This window comes from Chelon labrosus (genome assembly GCF_963514085.1).
Source record: "Chelon labrosus genome assembly, chromosome: 19".
Lineage (NCBI taxonomy): Eukaryota > Metazoa > Chordata > Actinopteri > Mugiliformes > Mugilidae > Chelon > Chelon labrosus.
In genome coordinates this window covers 6,462,579-6,477,502 of record NC_140352.1, presented here as the reverse complement: position 1 = coordinate 6,477,502, position 14,924 = coordinate 6,462,579, and the positions used below count along the sequence as shown (strand labels likewise).

At 42.5% G+C, this 14,924-nt stretch overlaps 1 protein-coding gene across 4 annotated transcripts in view; it reads right to left on the bottom strand.

Annotated features, from left to right (window-relative positions):
- Positions 1-14,924, bottom strand: part of adkb (adenosine kinase b) — a 119,864-nt gene that overhangs the window by 86,860 nt on the left and 18,080 nt on the right. For all 4 annotated transcript variants that reach the window (XM_084567129.1, XM_084567130.1, XM_084567128.1 and 1 more), the window contains one exon: positions 14,717-14,795. In XM_084567129.1, the coding sequence (XP_084423255.1) occupies positions 14,717-14,795 (79 nt within the window). The remainder of the gene's footprint in view (positions 1-14,716; positions 14,796-14,924) is intronic.

The window sequence follows — 14,924 nt, the reverse complement described above, 5'->3', positions numbered from 1 at the left end:
AGTGAGGGGGAAGAGGAGCTAGCGGTACTTTTCAGCTCTACATATAGGGTGAGAAATATACAAGACCTAGGTAACCAGAGCCTGGAACGTCGAGCAAATACCTTTATATGTGGACGAGACTTAAGTTTAACAGGTGTCTGGACATATCGTCTGAGCTGCATGTAAAGGCCACATCCTGAATATACTGGTGCTCATGGAAACCCATTCAAATTCTTTTTGGTTACAGGTTATAGGTTACTTAATGCCCCTTCAATGACTTTGTGAATCAGGAAGTAAAGCTTCCAGAGACTAGCAGTGTTACCACCAAGTGACATACAGCTGAAGTTCCTGGAGGACCCTTGAGACTTGATTTTCTGCTGCTCGTCCCAGAGCTACTTTAACAGCACCTTTCGAGAGCAGAGATTTAATTTCTTTACATGTTTACCTCTGCTTCATACCCTACCAGCCCCGCCCCTGTAACATTTCCCTTCTCTCTTCCTTCCCAGGAGACAAAGCAGGCAGACAGCTCTAATAAACAGTGGCACGAAGCCTTACAGTGAAGGCGTATGCCGAGGCAACCGATGTGATCAATTATCGAGTGGCCGATTCTCTTTAATTAGAGGGTTTAAGTATTGAGTTGAGCCTGGGTGGGAAGCTGAGAAGCAGCATGTAAACCAACCTCATTACACTGCAGTGATTCACCTCCCAGGAGCTGTGATCCACGCAGTGTTTACACCATACATTTGTTTCTGTGGTAACATATCGAGTGGAGGAATGGCTTGGTGACAGACCCAGTTTTATTCCCCCTCCTCTCCTCTCCTCTCCTCTCTCCATTTTCTTTCTTTCACTCTCCCTCCCACTCACTGCTGAAGAGGCTGTCACACTGGTTTGCCTTTTGTTGTGGAGAGTCTGGAGAGGTAGCACAATGTGTCCTAGTTAAAGCAGTGCCCCATCTGCCCGGCATAATTAGACAATTATGCTGGAAGGATCCGTCATTAATTCCTTTGTGGTGGCCAATTTCGCACCACAAAGAGGTCTCAGGTTTAGTTTTTCTTTGTGGATCTCTGTTCATTTACCCTGGCCCCCGTTATCGTCCTCAAGTATTGATACTGTGGCGACTTGGGGCAGGAAAATATTCTCCTGCCAATATTGACTGGTTTGTACTGTTGTAGTGAAAAGGCCAAGGGGAATATTGGCTGCTGTCTTGTGCAGAATAAAAACAAGCGGCGAGGAAGCAGCAATGCGAAAACACGGGCAGACACAACAAACAATCATAGTTAATGTATTGAGGTTAGGTACACTAATGAAATATGCATTATGCGGAATGATCCTAGTGTTGCATTGCGGGGTGTATAAACTAATCGGAGTTGGAAAACCTTCATCAATTTTTAAATGCCAGTAGTTTTACCTACTAAAGCACTGCCAATTAATTCTGAAATTGGTTCATTATATCCATGATGAAGAGATGAAAGTCACTTTTCATCGTCTGTGTGGTACAAACTCTAGTGAACTAACTAATGCATATTGTAGAGTAGTGTTCATATAGTAATATTAAACAAGTATACTTTAAAGATTATTACAGATAGGTTACAGCTTCAAGTATTCCATTAGTATGCTTTGTTAGTTGCTAAAAATGTTGGCATGTAATGCATACAGATGCTAGCTAATTAAGATTAGCATTTTATTATGTGTGCAGATAGTAGTAAGTAGTATTTATATAGTAGTATAATATTACACAGGTATATTTTTAAGATTATAACAGATTGATTACAGCTCCATGTACTCAGTTATACAAAATGCAGAAGGCTAAAATGTTAGCTTGCTTTGTTACATGCTAGAAATGTTAGCATCATATGTTATGCATACAATGATGCTAGCTAAGTAAGATCAGCATTTTATATGTGCACCAAGTAGTTTGTAATATTACAGAAGAATACTTTTAGGATGACAGAGAGATTACAGCTTCAAGTATTCAGTTATATAAAATGCAGAGGGCTAAAATATTAGTTTGCTTTCTCACGTTAGCATCATATGTTATGCAAACATTAATGCAGTTAGTAGTATTTATACAATAGTATAATATTATACAGGTATACTTTTAAGATTATAACAGATACATTACAGCTCCATGTGCTCGGTAATATAAAATTCAGAAGGCTAAAATGTTAGCTTGCTTTGTTACATGCTGAAAACGTTAGCATCACATGTTATGAACTAGCTAAGTAAGATTAGCATTTTAGCATGTATGCAGTTAGTAGTATTTATACAGTAGGATAACATTACACAAGTATACTTTTAGAGTTATTACAGAGAGGTTACAGCTTCATGTATTCAGTTATATAAAATGCAAAAGGCTAAAATAGTAGTAGACTACATTTTAACACGTGTGCAGTTAGCATAGGTGTTTTTTTTTTTTTAAGGTGCATCATTCTGCTTCTGCTGAATAAAACAATATGTCACAAACCTGAATCAATCCCCATCAACACATTCAATAATTCAGACAATTCAGCTCACACACACACTACCATTACTATCCTCAAATCTAAGCTGTTGCCACGGCTAAAAGGTCAATTGTTCATCATCAAGACATTTAACTTAAAAAAAAAAAAAAAAGAAAGGCACAATTAGGGATGCACTGATCCAATACATGCATTAAAATATTCCTTGAATTGTAATTTCTGTTAATTTTGAAGTTTATTACTTGCAGATGCACTTATATTATTTGATTCATAAATAACAATAAAATTACATATCAATTTATTACAGTCATACTATATTTCACAAAGCTAGGAAGATAATGTCACCTTGAATTTCGTTTATACAACTGCAACAGCTCTACAAGGAACACGTCATAGTCTAGCTAAGCTGGTGGCTAAGGCTGGAGTAAGCGTTTATACTTGTGCACTGGTTTGTTGGCATTGTTGCATAATTACCGCTGTTAAAATGCAGTCAGTGGCTAGTCAATTGCTTTTACTGAAAACAATGTAGAGAAGACCTCTGAACAGATGATTTGCAGCAGGCAGAAGGAGTTGTGAATTGAGAGTTTCTTGAGAGGTGCATGCCAGGCTAGGGCACACAAAAGCATAAACCTAGCGTCAAATGAACTATTCACTTCCGCATGGTGAGGAATACAGCTTATTGATTTAACACTGGTTTCAGTACAGTGCATTGACTGATTCAGAGAACCTAGGAAAGGTAGGATTAGTGCATCCGTACTGACAATGTAAGATCGAAAATCCCTTTAAAAGTATATGAAATTCCTGGTTCCACTCAAATGAAATAAAAATGAAAAGCATTTACACCACTTTCAGCCAAAACATATCCCTTATGACACTGTATCTGTGATGTCCCACATCTCAGCTTACCGCTCACGATAAGAACAAAGCACTTATTATGTAGAGAACTGTGCAGGAGCGAAGGAGGGAGTGATTTCAGACAGAGTGCAAGACATCACTTCAACCCTCTATTCAACTAACCAGTCTTTACACTTAATTACATGGAACTGACTGACTGAAGTTCCACCTCAGCTTTCTGTCCGCTGCTGGCTGCGTGCGAAAGTAAAAAACAGTAAACTCCCCATCAAACATATGCGTTAAGTGCTTCGCATTTACAGTGAGTAACTCGGCTTGACAGAGACAAGTGGGAAGATATTTTACAATGTAACTCAAATCTGATTAAAGCGGTGATCTAATCAGCCATGAATTCATCTGTGAAGACAAGCAGGCAAAGAGAAAATCACCGCAGAGAATTCTGTATAATTATCAAAAATCTCACAGCGGTACATTAAAATTCTAATTACGACATATTATCTTAATTGCTAAGGAGATGCAAATCAAAACAAGGTTAACGCTGCTCCCTTAACATGCAGGCGAACATGTGGTGGGAACCTCTTCAATATTCACTGAATCAGCTTGACTTGTTCGACATGAGAGGCTGTCATTTTGTAATGCTTCCCCCTCTTAGGGGTGATAATCCTAGCTGAGAGCACAAGCAGCAGTGACGCAGTCGCGCAACAATAACACAGAACAAACATCTAATTGCTGCGCATTCATTTCCTTTTATTGTATCATACAAAGCTGGTGACAGCTCGTCGCAAGCTAACTGATGTTGCAGCCCGGAGAAAATCATGTACTTCCAAATTGTCAGCACTTCAGGAACTAAGAAAAACACCTTGTCTTAAACAGTAATCATGCATGTTTTGGGGGGTGAGGGGCTGTAATAGTTTCTGTAATTACTTCGTCTTCTGCAAAGCCAACCGCAAAACCTGGAGATAATAAATTTCAGCTCTTGGCCACAAATGCAGACACAAATATACTGTGCATCAAAAAGGTAAAAAAAAAAAAAAGTTCTTAAGAAAGTGCAACTCCCAGGGTACATAACAAATTGCATGCCATAAATTGTATGTGACAGGTGCACACTGTAACTCTGCAAACATGAGACAGCCGGATGACAGCAGGCACAAGGGGTAATGGCGACAGGAGGAGAACATGCCATTGAACATGGATTTATGAGAAGGCCCGGAGTGAGGCGATCCATCAGTGGAGTCATGTGGCATCAAACACGGCCACGTTTAGGACATGTCTAAATGAGACTTAAGAGGGGTTATAAAAGGTGCCAACACTCAAAAACACGTGGAAATGAGCAATTTGATGCTTTTTAGCAGAGGGAAAATCTGTTGCCTCCCACAAAGGTGATTTTAAATCCACGGCAGGCTTTTAATTGGAGTAGTTATGCTTTGATAGAGCGCTCCCATCTCTCCGGAGGTTCTCGCAGCAAGGTAATTACAGTATGTGGCAGCTTTAAACTAACTACAGCCATTTCTGAAACATCAGATCCCTGACAGAAAATAATAAACTCGAGGTACCCCATGTTTTCACTAAAAGATATTGGAGTTTCTCTACCAATTTGCTTTGGGACGGTGGTTACCCACATACTGTAAATTGAGTTTCTCTTTCCCACTTTCTCCCCCCAAAACACACACAGCACAAACACTTCCAGAGCCCTTTCCCTTTGCTGGACAGAAATAAATGGAGACCCCAGGAGTTCCCTTTGGCCCCGGCCCTAGCAGTCTATAACAGAACCGACAGCTCTGATCACTCCTGAGAAAGCAAAAGCTGCTCAGGGATCGCTTTACAATTCTCAGGGGCTCGGATAACCTGATCTTGAACTGATCCCGTGCACTGATCCTCTGGTATTGGGTTAGGAACGTGTGAAGGGGCCTGTTGAATGAGCTCGCTGGATATCAACATCCTCGCTCTGTGTTGCTGCGGCCCGGCAGATTGTTTGACTTGATTAGTCTCTGCCCAAGTGTTAGACTACCCAAACGCCGAGCCCTCCAGACACCGGTATCAGTGTGTCAGAGGGAAAAGTGTTCTCCCAAGTCTCAAGGTGGAGCCCATTACCCTGAGTGAGAGCACTGTAAGTTAATAGGATTTGCTCCCGATCAAGAGACTGAGCTATTTCCTGAGGCTGTTACAGGCCGAAGCACAAAAATAAATGTTCCTTTATTCAACACTATTAAGCGTCTCCCCCCCTCCAAAAAAAAAAAAAAACTCCCCGCCAACAACCACTCTGACCCCACCCCCTTCTTTTTCTCCTTGTTGGGATATCTATTATTGCTGCAGGAGGTTGCGCCCTCCCCTCTCGTTCTCTTGTTTTTTATTTTTTTCCTTCCTAAGCAGCCAGTAAAAGTAAAAGGTTAGCACTTTTTGTCTAAAGGAGCCATTTGTTCAGGTGAAAATGAAACTTGCACGGTAAGCAGAGCCAGGCCTGCGGTTGGACAGGGGCAGAGGGGATTCCAGATTAATCATATGGACTATGCGCCGTGAGGATATTCATTGAGGAGTAATTTCCAAGGGGCTTTATGTAATGTATTCTCCCCATGAGGTAAAACCTTGTAGCGGCGAGAAAGGATAATAGAGTAAGAGGATCATATAAAAATGTTTGCTGCTCCAACCTTTCACTCTGAGCTTAACCCCGACCTCAGATAGTAATTACAAAGTTAATTGCCAACTGATCTGAGGAGGAAGCTCCATCGAGCTCTGCTGCAGATGTCAACCGGGCTTAAGAGTCTCGGTCTGAGGTGCAATGGATCACAGATTGTCTAATGTAAGTTAAAGAACTGAGGCAATTAGCAGCACAGGCCCATGCTTGGTGTCCACCACCAGTGGCAGGATAGGTTTGTTCACAATTTTACACTCTCACTCTCGTCTTTTGCCTTCAGATTACACTTTATTCCATTAACAGTTTCTGATTTGGGTGCACACAATTTGGCATTCTGTCCATGGTCTTGAAGTTGTATTAATACTTAGCATTTTCTTTCTCTGAGCTCCTCTGGCAAAAGGCCTGAAGCCTGGCTGAGGAAGAAGGCCTTTTAAGGACAGTCCAGAGGAAGTGGGGAGAAACTATTCAGAAGATGGAAGAAGGGGGGACTGAAACATCTTAAAGTGTCCTTTTAAAGAGGACTTGTTATTGTAGTGAAAGATAATTACTTTCTGTGTATACAGTTTTCTCATTTTGTTCACTTCGCTTATGTTTAGTTAGTTTAAGTATGTTAGATGTTTTGTTAGTTGTGAGTCAAGCTCCCCCCTGTGTCTGTGTTGGACTAGTCCAATATGTATATAACCCCTGTGTGTCTCATTTGTAAAATGCAAATAAATTATATAGTTATTATTTTCCCAAAGCCCAAAATAATATCCTGAAATTGCTTATTCTCTGGAAACAAGTTCATCGGAAAACAAACTTTACAATGATATTTCAGAAAATGTGCAATACAAATCAGGCATAACATTATGACCACCTTCCTAATATCGTGTAGGTCTCCCTGTAGGTTGTTAGTGGGGGGTCTTTGAGGGGAGGGGCCTCTGTGGATCATCCCACAGATACTTGATCAGTTTGGGATCTAGTGAATTTGGAGGCCAGGTCAACACCTTGTGCTGTTCTTCATGTTTTTTTAGAGTTGTTCCTAAAGCTAAAACACCTCATGAGGGCATTGGATCTTGTTATCTTCTTATTTATACTATGGCTGCAACAAATGGGACAAAGGGATTATGTTAACCCATCCATTTGTGTACCATTCATCCCCAGTTATGTGGAAATTTAATAAACAGAGACCCAGGAAGATGCACATTGAAACTGCTCACCACAGCAGCACAACCACTATGCACAAGCATCACAATAGAGAAGGTCTACTAGTTTCTAAGCTCAACAAAACACAGACCAGGCGGCAGTAGCAGTTATTTGGAACAGTACAGTAAATTTTGTCTGATTCTTTCTCGGTGTTCAGTGCCTCATCTAGGAAAACTCTGCCCGTTTGACCTTCTTTGCACAAAGAAAGAATCTCAGGAAAACAGTTCTGACCTCAACAAAGACTGTCTGGAGCATATGCTAGTAGCTAGCATGGCACTTTGCCGTTTCTGCACATACAGATCTATAAAACTAAACAACATATACTTCCATTAACCTGACGCTCTGAAGTAAGCAACCTTTAGCAGGTAAATAATCCACACAAGCCACTGAATTATATTATACTCAACTACATGCATGCTAATAAATGGCAGAATATAGTAAACAACATCTTTCCTAATTAGGTCTGCACTGAATATATATATATATATATCTTTGCTATGACTAATATCATCAGGGCAGAAAAGAAGTTAAAGTTGGAAACAGTTTCTTCGTTTAGAGACGTTAAAATATGTTCTTATAAGAAAATGTTGGTGGAAAGTTTAATGCTAGAAGTTACTGTTAATAGTTAGTGGTGAAAGGTTGAGGATTAATCAGTTGAAAATTATTTGATCCACTCCTCTGTTTCTGCAGAATCATTCAATCAATTCACGGAGAAATCTAATTAATAACTAACATGATCAGCTGTGTTTGCATATCTTGATATTGGCGATAACAATTCACTGAACATCTAGTCAACTGACTTGAGCGTGCCATTTGTGAACGAATGCCCATAGAGGTAAACGAGAGAAAGGCTCTAATTTACACTGCGGTGCTGTTATAGGTGATAATTTAATATCGTGGTTTAATGATTCCAAGAAAACTCATAAAGAGCTTTTTAACGGCGTACTGAACATTCATTTGATTATTTTATGGGTTATTTTGAATACATTCGCCATACTGCGGTAAAAATAAATAGCTATAAAACACTGTGACGGTGATTTCAGCCTTGTCGCTCAGCCCCAATTTTCTACCAAATAGCCCGCGCCTGATAGCGACCGTGATCCTTTGGTGTTCACGACAACACACGACTCAAGTCCTGACAGCCCAAGACAGAAAATAAAGCACATTAGACTATATAATAAGCCTCCGCGTGTGAAGGAAAAACAGACAGATTTCCTCTGGATTTGTTTAAAACCTTAAGAGAGAATAGCACCGGCGCATTTCACGGCAGATCTAAGCACAACTCACTCAGGAAACCTGAATGTCTTCAGTGAGTCAAATAGTTAAGTTGAGCCGGTGCTGCCATAAACCCGGTGGGAGAGCTTGGAATAATCTAGGCGATGTTAATGATGCAATTTATATGTGAGGGGACCGGTGTTTGGCAGGCTCTTTCCGTCTGAGCGGGCTGCACAACCCAGCGAGCTCCCAACACCCCCTGCTAGATGGAGGGGGTGGAGTAGGAGGAGGATGTCAGAGCCCATGTGAAAAGAGGGAGCGAGCGAAGCACTGATAAGAGCCATTACTATTAGTGTCTGTCTGTCACCTGCTGTGCGTCATCCAGCCTTCTCTCTCTCCACATGCGCCCCCATCCCCGTCGCTCCATCCCCATCCGTTTTCCTGAGGCACATCACTTCAAATTTGCACTCACCTACACATTTTCCATTCTGTCAAAGATATACTCAGCCGGCTCGAAAACTGAGCCGAGCAGCACTCTGAAAACCACCGCGAGCTTTGTTTCAAAACAGTTGTGAATTAGTGAAGGTGCAGACAGCTGCCAGCATTTATTCGATAAACAAAATAGCTATAGATGAAGAATGGAATTGGCACCAGAGGACATGATATTCTAGACATACTGTGTATCAGTTTTTCCAAGCCATCACAAAACCTAATTTGGTATTTCATTTATTACTTGGCACAATGCTACATCTCCTTAAACTTATGAACTCGGGAGAAATGAACAGTAATTGCAGGCTGTTCTTTATTTTCTTAAAACCTTTTTAACCAAAATATTTAAAGCTGTTTTTCTCAGTTGCTATGCAACACTTCAACCGCAAGAGTGGGAGCACGCTGAGAATGTGCCAAATAAATACTACTGCCACAGACAATCTGTGGGGAAATATGAGAGAGGGGCATCGCTCAATAATCGCATGAAAATGTAGAACGGTTGTGTAAAATGCACAATCATCCCTTCATTCTGCAGTTAACTTGACCCGTGTCAACACATGATTCCAACAATAGCTCATTTAATGAACCATTGTTTATAGTCTGAAAGGCTCTCTGTCATGTGAACACATTTTTGTCATCGCTGTGCACAAGACATTCAAGTGGCTGCTTTTAGCAGCAGAGCACAGCGACGTGGCAGCCAGGCCAGGCGCGAGTGTCCTGTGCAAAATATCGTTCTGTAATTTGACATGAGAATGCTGCCAGATACGTAGACAACTGTCTGTTTCACAAGTCCTTTCAGATTTCACTCAGAGATCGCCTGGAGCCTGGGCAACTGTACAACAGCCAAGCAAAAAGCAAGCAAGCCAATGGTGCAGCCTTTCTTCCTGAGCCTGGAACCAAGGACTTAAAGCAAGGACACGTTATGCAAGATATCACATTCAATTCCACTGCCAGCCTCTGAGGCCAGATGATACACACTGAGTGTGTCTGTCTCTCGAGCCCTCAATGTTAATCAACACTCTTCCCAATGCATACTTATGAGTTACAATCTACTCCCCACGTCTTCCCTTTGGCAGCTTAAATTAAGTCGCAAATTTGACGGCAAATTAACTTCAACAGGGACAGTAATATGTCACCTATATGGCAATCTGTGCCATTTCTCACTGGGGCAACAGATTCTCATACATCTGAGGGGAAAATTAAATCAAACAAATTATTTTCATGCGAAAGTCAAACACGAGGAAACACGAGAAAGGAGGCAGCACGAGGCAGAGGCAGAGCCATCGGCTGTTAATTCCTCCTGATGACAAAGTCTTGCATAATCGCCCAGTCAACCTTTATCCTTGTGATCACAGAGCTTCAGATTTAATGCATGCTGGTATTAGCTGTGACATACCGTCACAATACAGCTGAGGTGGGAGGAACACATGCTCCGACAGTATGTGTGTGTAAAGGGGAGGTGAATGTGGAACCAACAGAGATCTCCCCCACTTCATCATTGAGTAAATGGCACCACAGACATGAGCTGCGACTTCACAGCTGCCTCATGGCGGGTGACATTGAAGCCCACGCATGAACACATCGCTCATCAAAGCGAATGAGGCGTTCTTTGCTTCCGCTGCTTGCGCCGAGGAAAACAATGGCAGCCCCCCTCGTGTGCACACTTGCACACCTGGAATGTCTAGAACGAGCGGAGATGGGAGCGAGTAAGGAGGAGGAGGAAAGAGGAGAAAAAAAAAAATCCATTTGGTTTCATGCATCTCTCACAAGAAGCTTAACAGACTGTGACCTTTCGCTGCTTCGTAATGGGAAGGAAACGACAAGACCCCGGTGCCATAAAACGGCTCAGAGCGGGTGCTAACAGTGGTTCTGCAATTAACCTGTCTTAAAACAAACAAGAGGGTTTTGCTTTAACAACAGGCGCATACTTGAGAGGGTTGATTTCTGTGGCGTGAAACTCAAAGGCCCACCAGGGTTCAGGTTTTAATCGGTCATTAGCGTGCTCACTTCTGCACAGCTGCACTGAGATCCGCGCGGCTACAAGCTCGCTCGATCAAAAAGCCAAATTTAAAAAAAACAAAAAAAGAAAAACGCCAAGGCTCTCATACGCAGACAAATGAACCGCAATCCGATGTCTCGAAAGCCCTCCAAGTCTCTTCACAGACAAAGAATATTTGTTTTAAAGCTGATCATTAAGTGTGAGAAGCATTTAAGTGAAAACAGAACGCAACAAAAAAACAAAAAAAAAAATAATAAATGCCCCCTTTTAGCGTACGAGCACATCATACCGACAGTTCAGTCACGTAGTTTAAACACAAAAGCTCCACTCTTTCTCCTTAACTGTCCTCTTTCCTCTAAGTGGTACCAGACGTAGGCATTTCTTCATTTAGCCCATTCACATGGAGGCAAGTTGCCTTTCTTTATTTATTTAACAAAACGAGCTGTAAAAGCCAAACATTAGGTCATGGAATATTTTCACCCCGAGAAATAAGTCACTGCCTTCAATGAGACATCAAACCCAGTTTAAGTATTCTCCTGCAAAATATGAGCTGGTGAGGACCTTTTTTCGAAAGTCAAGTAGAGCTGTGGGATTTTTCTTTTTTTTTTTTTTTTTGTTGCCGCTTTTTAAATACAACTTTGAACAGTGTGGAGCACATGCGTTTCCAATTAAGAGCCTTAGAGCCAACAGCCGAGGCAGGGCCCCATTCACCCCTTCCACTATTGACCAAGTCTGAGGAAATGTTAAACAGGCATCATAACCATGACAGAGACGGCACATTTTTCAAAAGCCTCCACTTTCTAAACAATAATTAAGACATCACAGTGAATTGATGATGTGGACTGCAAAAATTGCACGCAATCTAAATAGAGGGGAGAAAAAAAAAAGGGAACGCACGGGGGGGGGAACGCACTTAATCATGCAACTTTTTCGCGACACATTCGCAGCCGAGGTACCTAGACAAAGCAATTCGTCCCGTACGGTGGACGGGTACAAAGGCTTCTTACAGTGCAAAGAAATTCAGCGTGTCAATGGTGTTGATTTGTGTGGGTCATAATGAGAATGCACGGTTTACACGAGGCACTCAGAGTGGGATCTACTTCCCTGGCAGCAGCAATAACTCCCTATGAGCCTGTCTCTGCTCAGACTTCAATCTCTGGGCCCTAAGGAGCTGTTGGAGGACTTTGATGTTCTGTCTAAATGAATTGACTGTGCTTCTCGATACAGCCCTACAGTCAACCGACTCCCCCCACCAATTCTGTCACCTGTGATAAACGCCATGCTCGCTCCGCGGTGCCAAATTCCGGGATCACATGCTCAGAGAGGCTGCGGTTTCTTTTCCTCCCCTTTAACTTTGTAAATAACTGAAAAAATATGATTGTTGTTTCCCCGCCGTGCCCTATCTGAGCAGGAGCCCTTTGATGTGTGAGGCTGTATGTGAGCCCGGGCTGGTTTTTGTTACCTTACAGCCCTGCAACATCCAGTAGGTAAGCCTTTATGTCGGATGCCCCTTCAGGGCATGGTGTTTGTTAGAGCTCGGGCAAAGGCAACAACCTCCAACCCACTTCTATGGTTGCACTTTTTTTTTTTTCTCTCTTTTCCCCCCAAGAATCAGAGCCAGAGAGCTGTGCATACAAGCTTGCAACTTCACCGGCTTGATCCAAACAAGATCTAAGGCTTATTGAGTAGCACTGGTGCACGGCTAAGGAAGTGCAAATGTGTGGATATGTCTACTCTGGAACTTCTAGTTTGTGTGATTTGAATATTTTGAGCAGTAGCATAAAAAAAAAGTACCATCTCAGACCCGAAGATAGCACTGAGCACAACCCCACTATAATGGGTGACTTCAATCAAAGAGTAGCGCCAATACGGAGGGGGTTAGAGGAAAACAATACTTATCCATCTAAGCTTCGGCTTGGTCAATTCTCATTTGACTAAATCCAATTACCATCGATTCTGCATGTCCTCAAAGCCGAGGTTTAGGTTTTCCTTGATAGTGCAGAAATCTTAACTCGGATGAAGCGGCAGTATTTAACCTATTACTGCCTCCGATGGAGCGGCTGGGTTTTGGAGGGAAGTGCGAGTTCTACTGGCGAAGGCATTGATCCTCCCACACCCTGGGTTCACCCAGCGTGTGCAGCGATTCCTGTGCAAAGCCTCTGAACGCTCCTCTCTCTCCTCCAGCGGCGATGGTGCTCCTGAGCAAACCTGCCCCGGATCGAGCATCTCATTTAGTCACTGGGCCCCTTTGATGTGGATTCAGTGCTGCAGCGCATATCATTCGTGTTTGAAGGTTCAGCTTCCACAATACAGCGGGGTTTGAAGTTTCACATATTGCAGGTGCTACAATGTGATAATCTGGGAGCCGGTTATGCATTATACATTTTTCATAAAAGAACACCATCACCTGAAAGTGAAATGTGGAAAAGTCTGTGCTTCAAGGTATATATATTGACAGAAACTGTTTCTCAGACTTCTGGGTGTGGGGCGAAAACACTCTTGTTATCTTGAGCATTTCAGAATCGGCCCTACATCTTCCCACTGAAGGGGGTAAATATCCAAATAAACAGAGCAGAATAGCATTTGACTGGGGCCTGCCATGCCATTATGAGGCCAATTTAGTTGACTGAACGCTTCTCGCGGGGCACAGGAGGCCATGACGGCTCTTTCTCCAACGAGGGCCGGCAGTAAAAGTCTCCTTCTCCATCTGATTTCACGAGGGAGTTGATACGCTAAGCTTGGGGCAGTCCCATCAGTGTCTTCTTAAATAAAACATGAAAAAACCATTGTCAAGGTCTATGTCTTAGCAGAGGCAGACCAGGCTGAATATATGGCCTCAGCTAGCCTGTGACAAGACATGACGAAATTATCTCTGCAGTGATTACAAGTTTAAGCTCGACTCAAGAGAAAAAGTGGGAGAAGAAGTACAGGAAAAAAATCTAACTGCATTTTAAAAGGAAGGAGTTGTCGCCCAAAGAATAAAATCAAGTTGACAGTTAACGTCTGTGAGTGACTGAGGTTTATGCAAGCGCTTCTGATCTTGATAATTAAAGAGTGTTTGCATGGAGGTGCACAGCTCCCGCGTCCCTTTTTAAAGGATGTTTACTGTCTCCAAAGCACGGAGATGACGGCAGCCTGAGGGCCTGCCTGCTTTCTTTTCCCTCGCTCTGTAGCTATGTCATGCTAAACACACAGGGACGCGCGCACACACACACACACACAAGCGTACAAACGACAAACCCCACGCGCCGACGACGTACACAAACAAACCCCCCCACACACACAAGAAAGAAACTCTCGCGCTTTCACAGACATCAGCAGCTCAATTAACTTCTGCACTCATTTCTCCTCCTTGGAAGAGAATTATTTTTCAGCTGGATGCTTTTTCCTTTGTTTATTGTGAGAAGACCAAAGTCTTATCAGCAGCTGATCACTGCATGTCAAATTCAGACTTACACCAGGCAAGATTAAAAAAAAAAAAAGGGGGTTTCAGTGAATAATCTTCTAAAGTTCAGATTGCCATTTTAGATTTGGACAATCACCCAATTTCTTTTAGATGCTCAAATCTGACTAACTGCCAGGGAGAAGATCAGCATTTGTTTGATATAATTTGTTGTGACATGTTAATTGCATCTACTTGTAATTCTCTCTAATTGATGTTTGGTATGTCTCAGGAAATTAGGCCAGCTAGATAACACTGCAAATATTATTAATCCTCCCCGCCTTTCTCTTTCCGTGGCAGGTCTGATGAATTCACAACAGCTAAAACTGTAATGTGTCAACGTGCTGTGCAGCTACGCTCCGTACTCCCAGCGCTGCCAGGCTGACAAATCTGGGGTTACAAGCATACCACTGTATATTCAAAACACATTCAGGCGCACCGCAGAGGAGGCACAGAGCACTAACCTGGGCAATTTTCACAGAGTTCTGGGTCGAACCGCCCGCGTGGTATTCAACTTTGTTCCTCTTGACAATTTCCTCGAACCTGAAATAGAAGAGAAGCACAAGAGATGCTCCGAATGACAACCTTCTATGATTAATTATGGAATGAATTACACGGGAAAACACATCTGTGAGATGGGCAGACAACGGGTTTCTCAACACCATTTGGCAC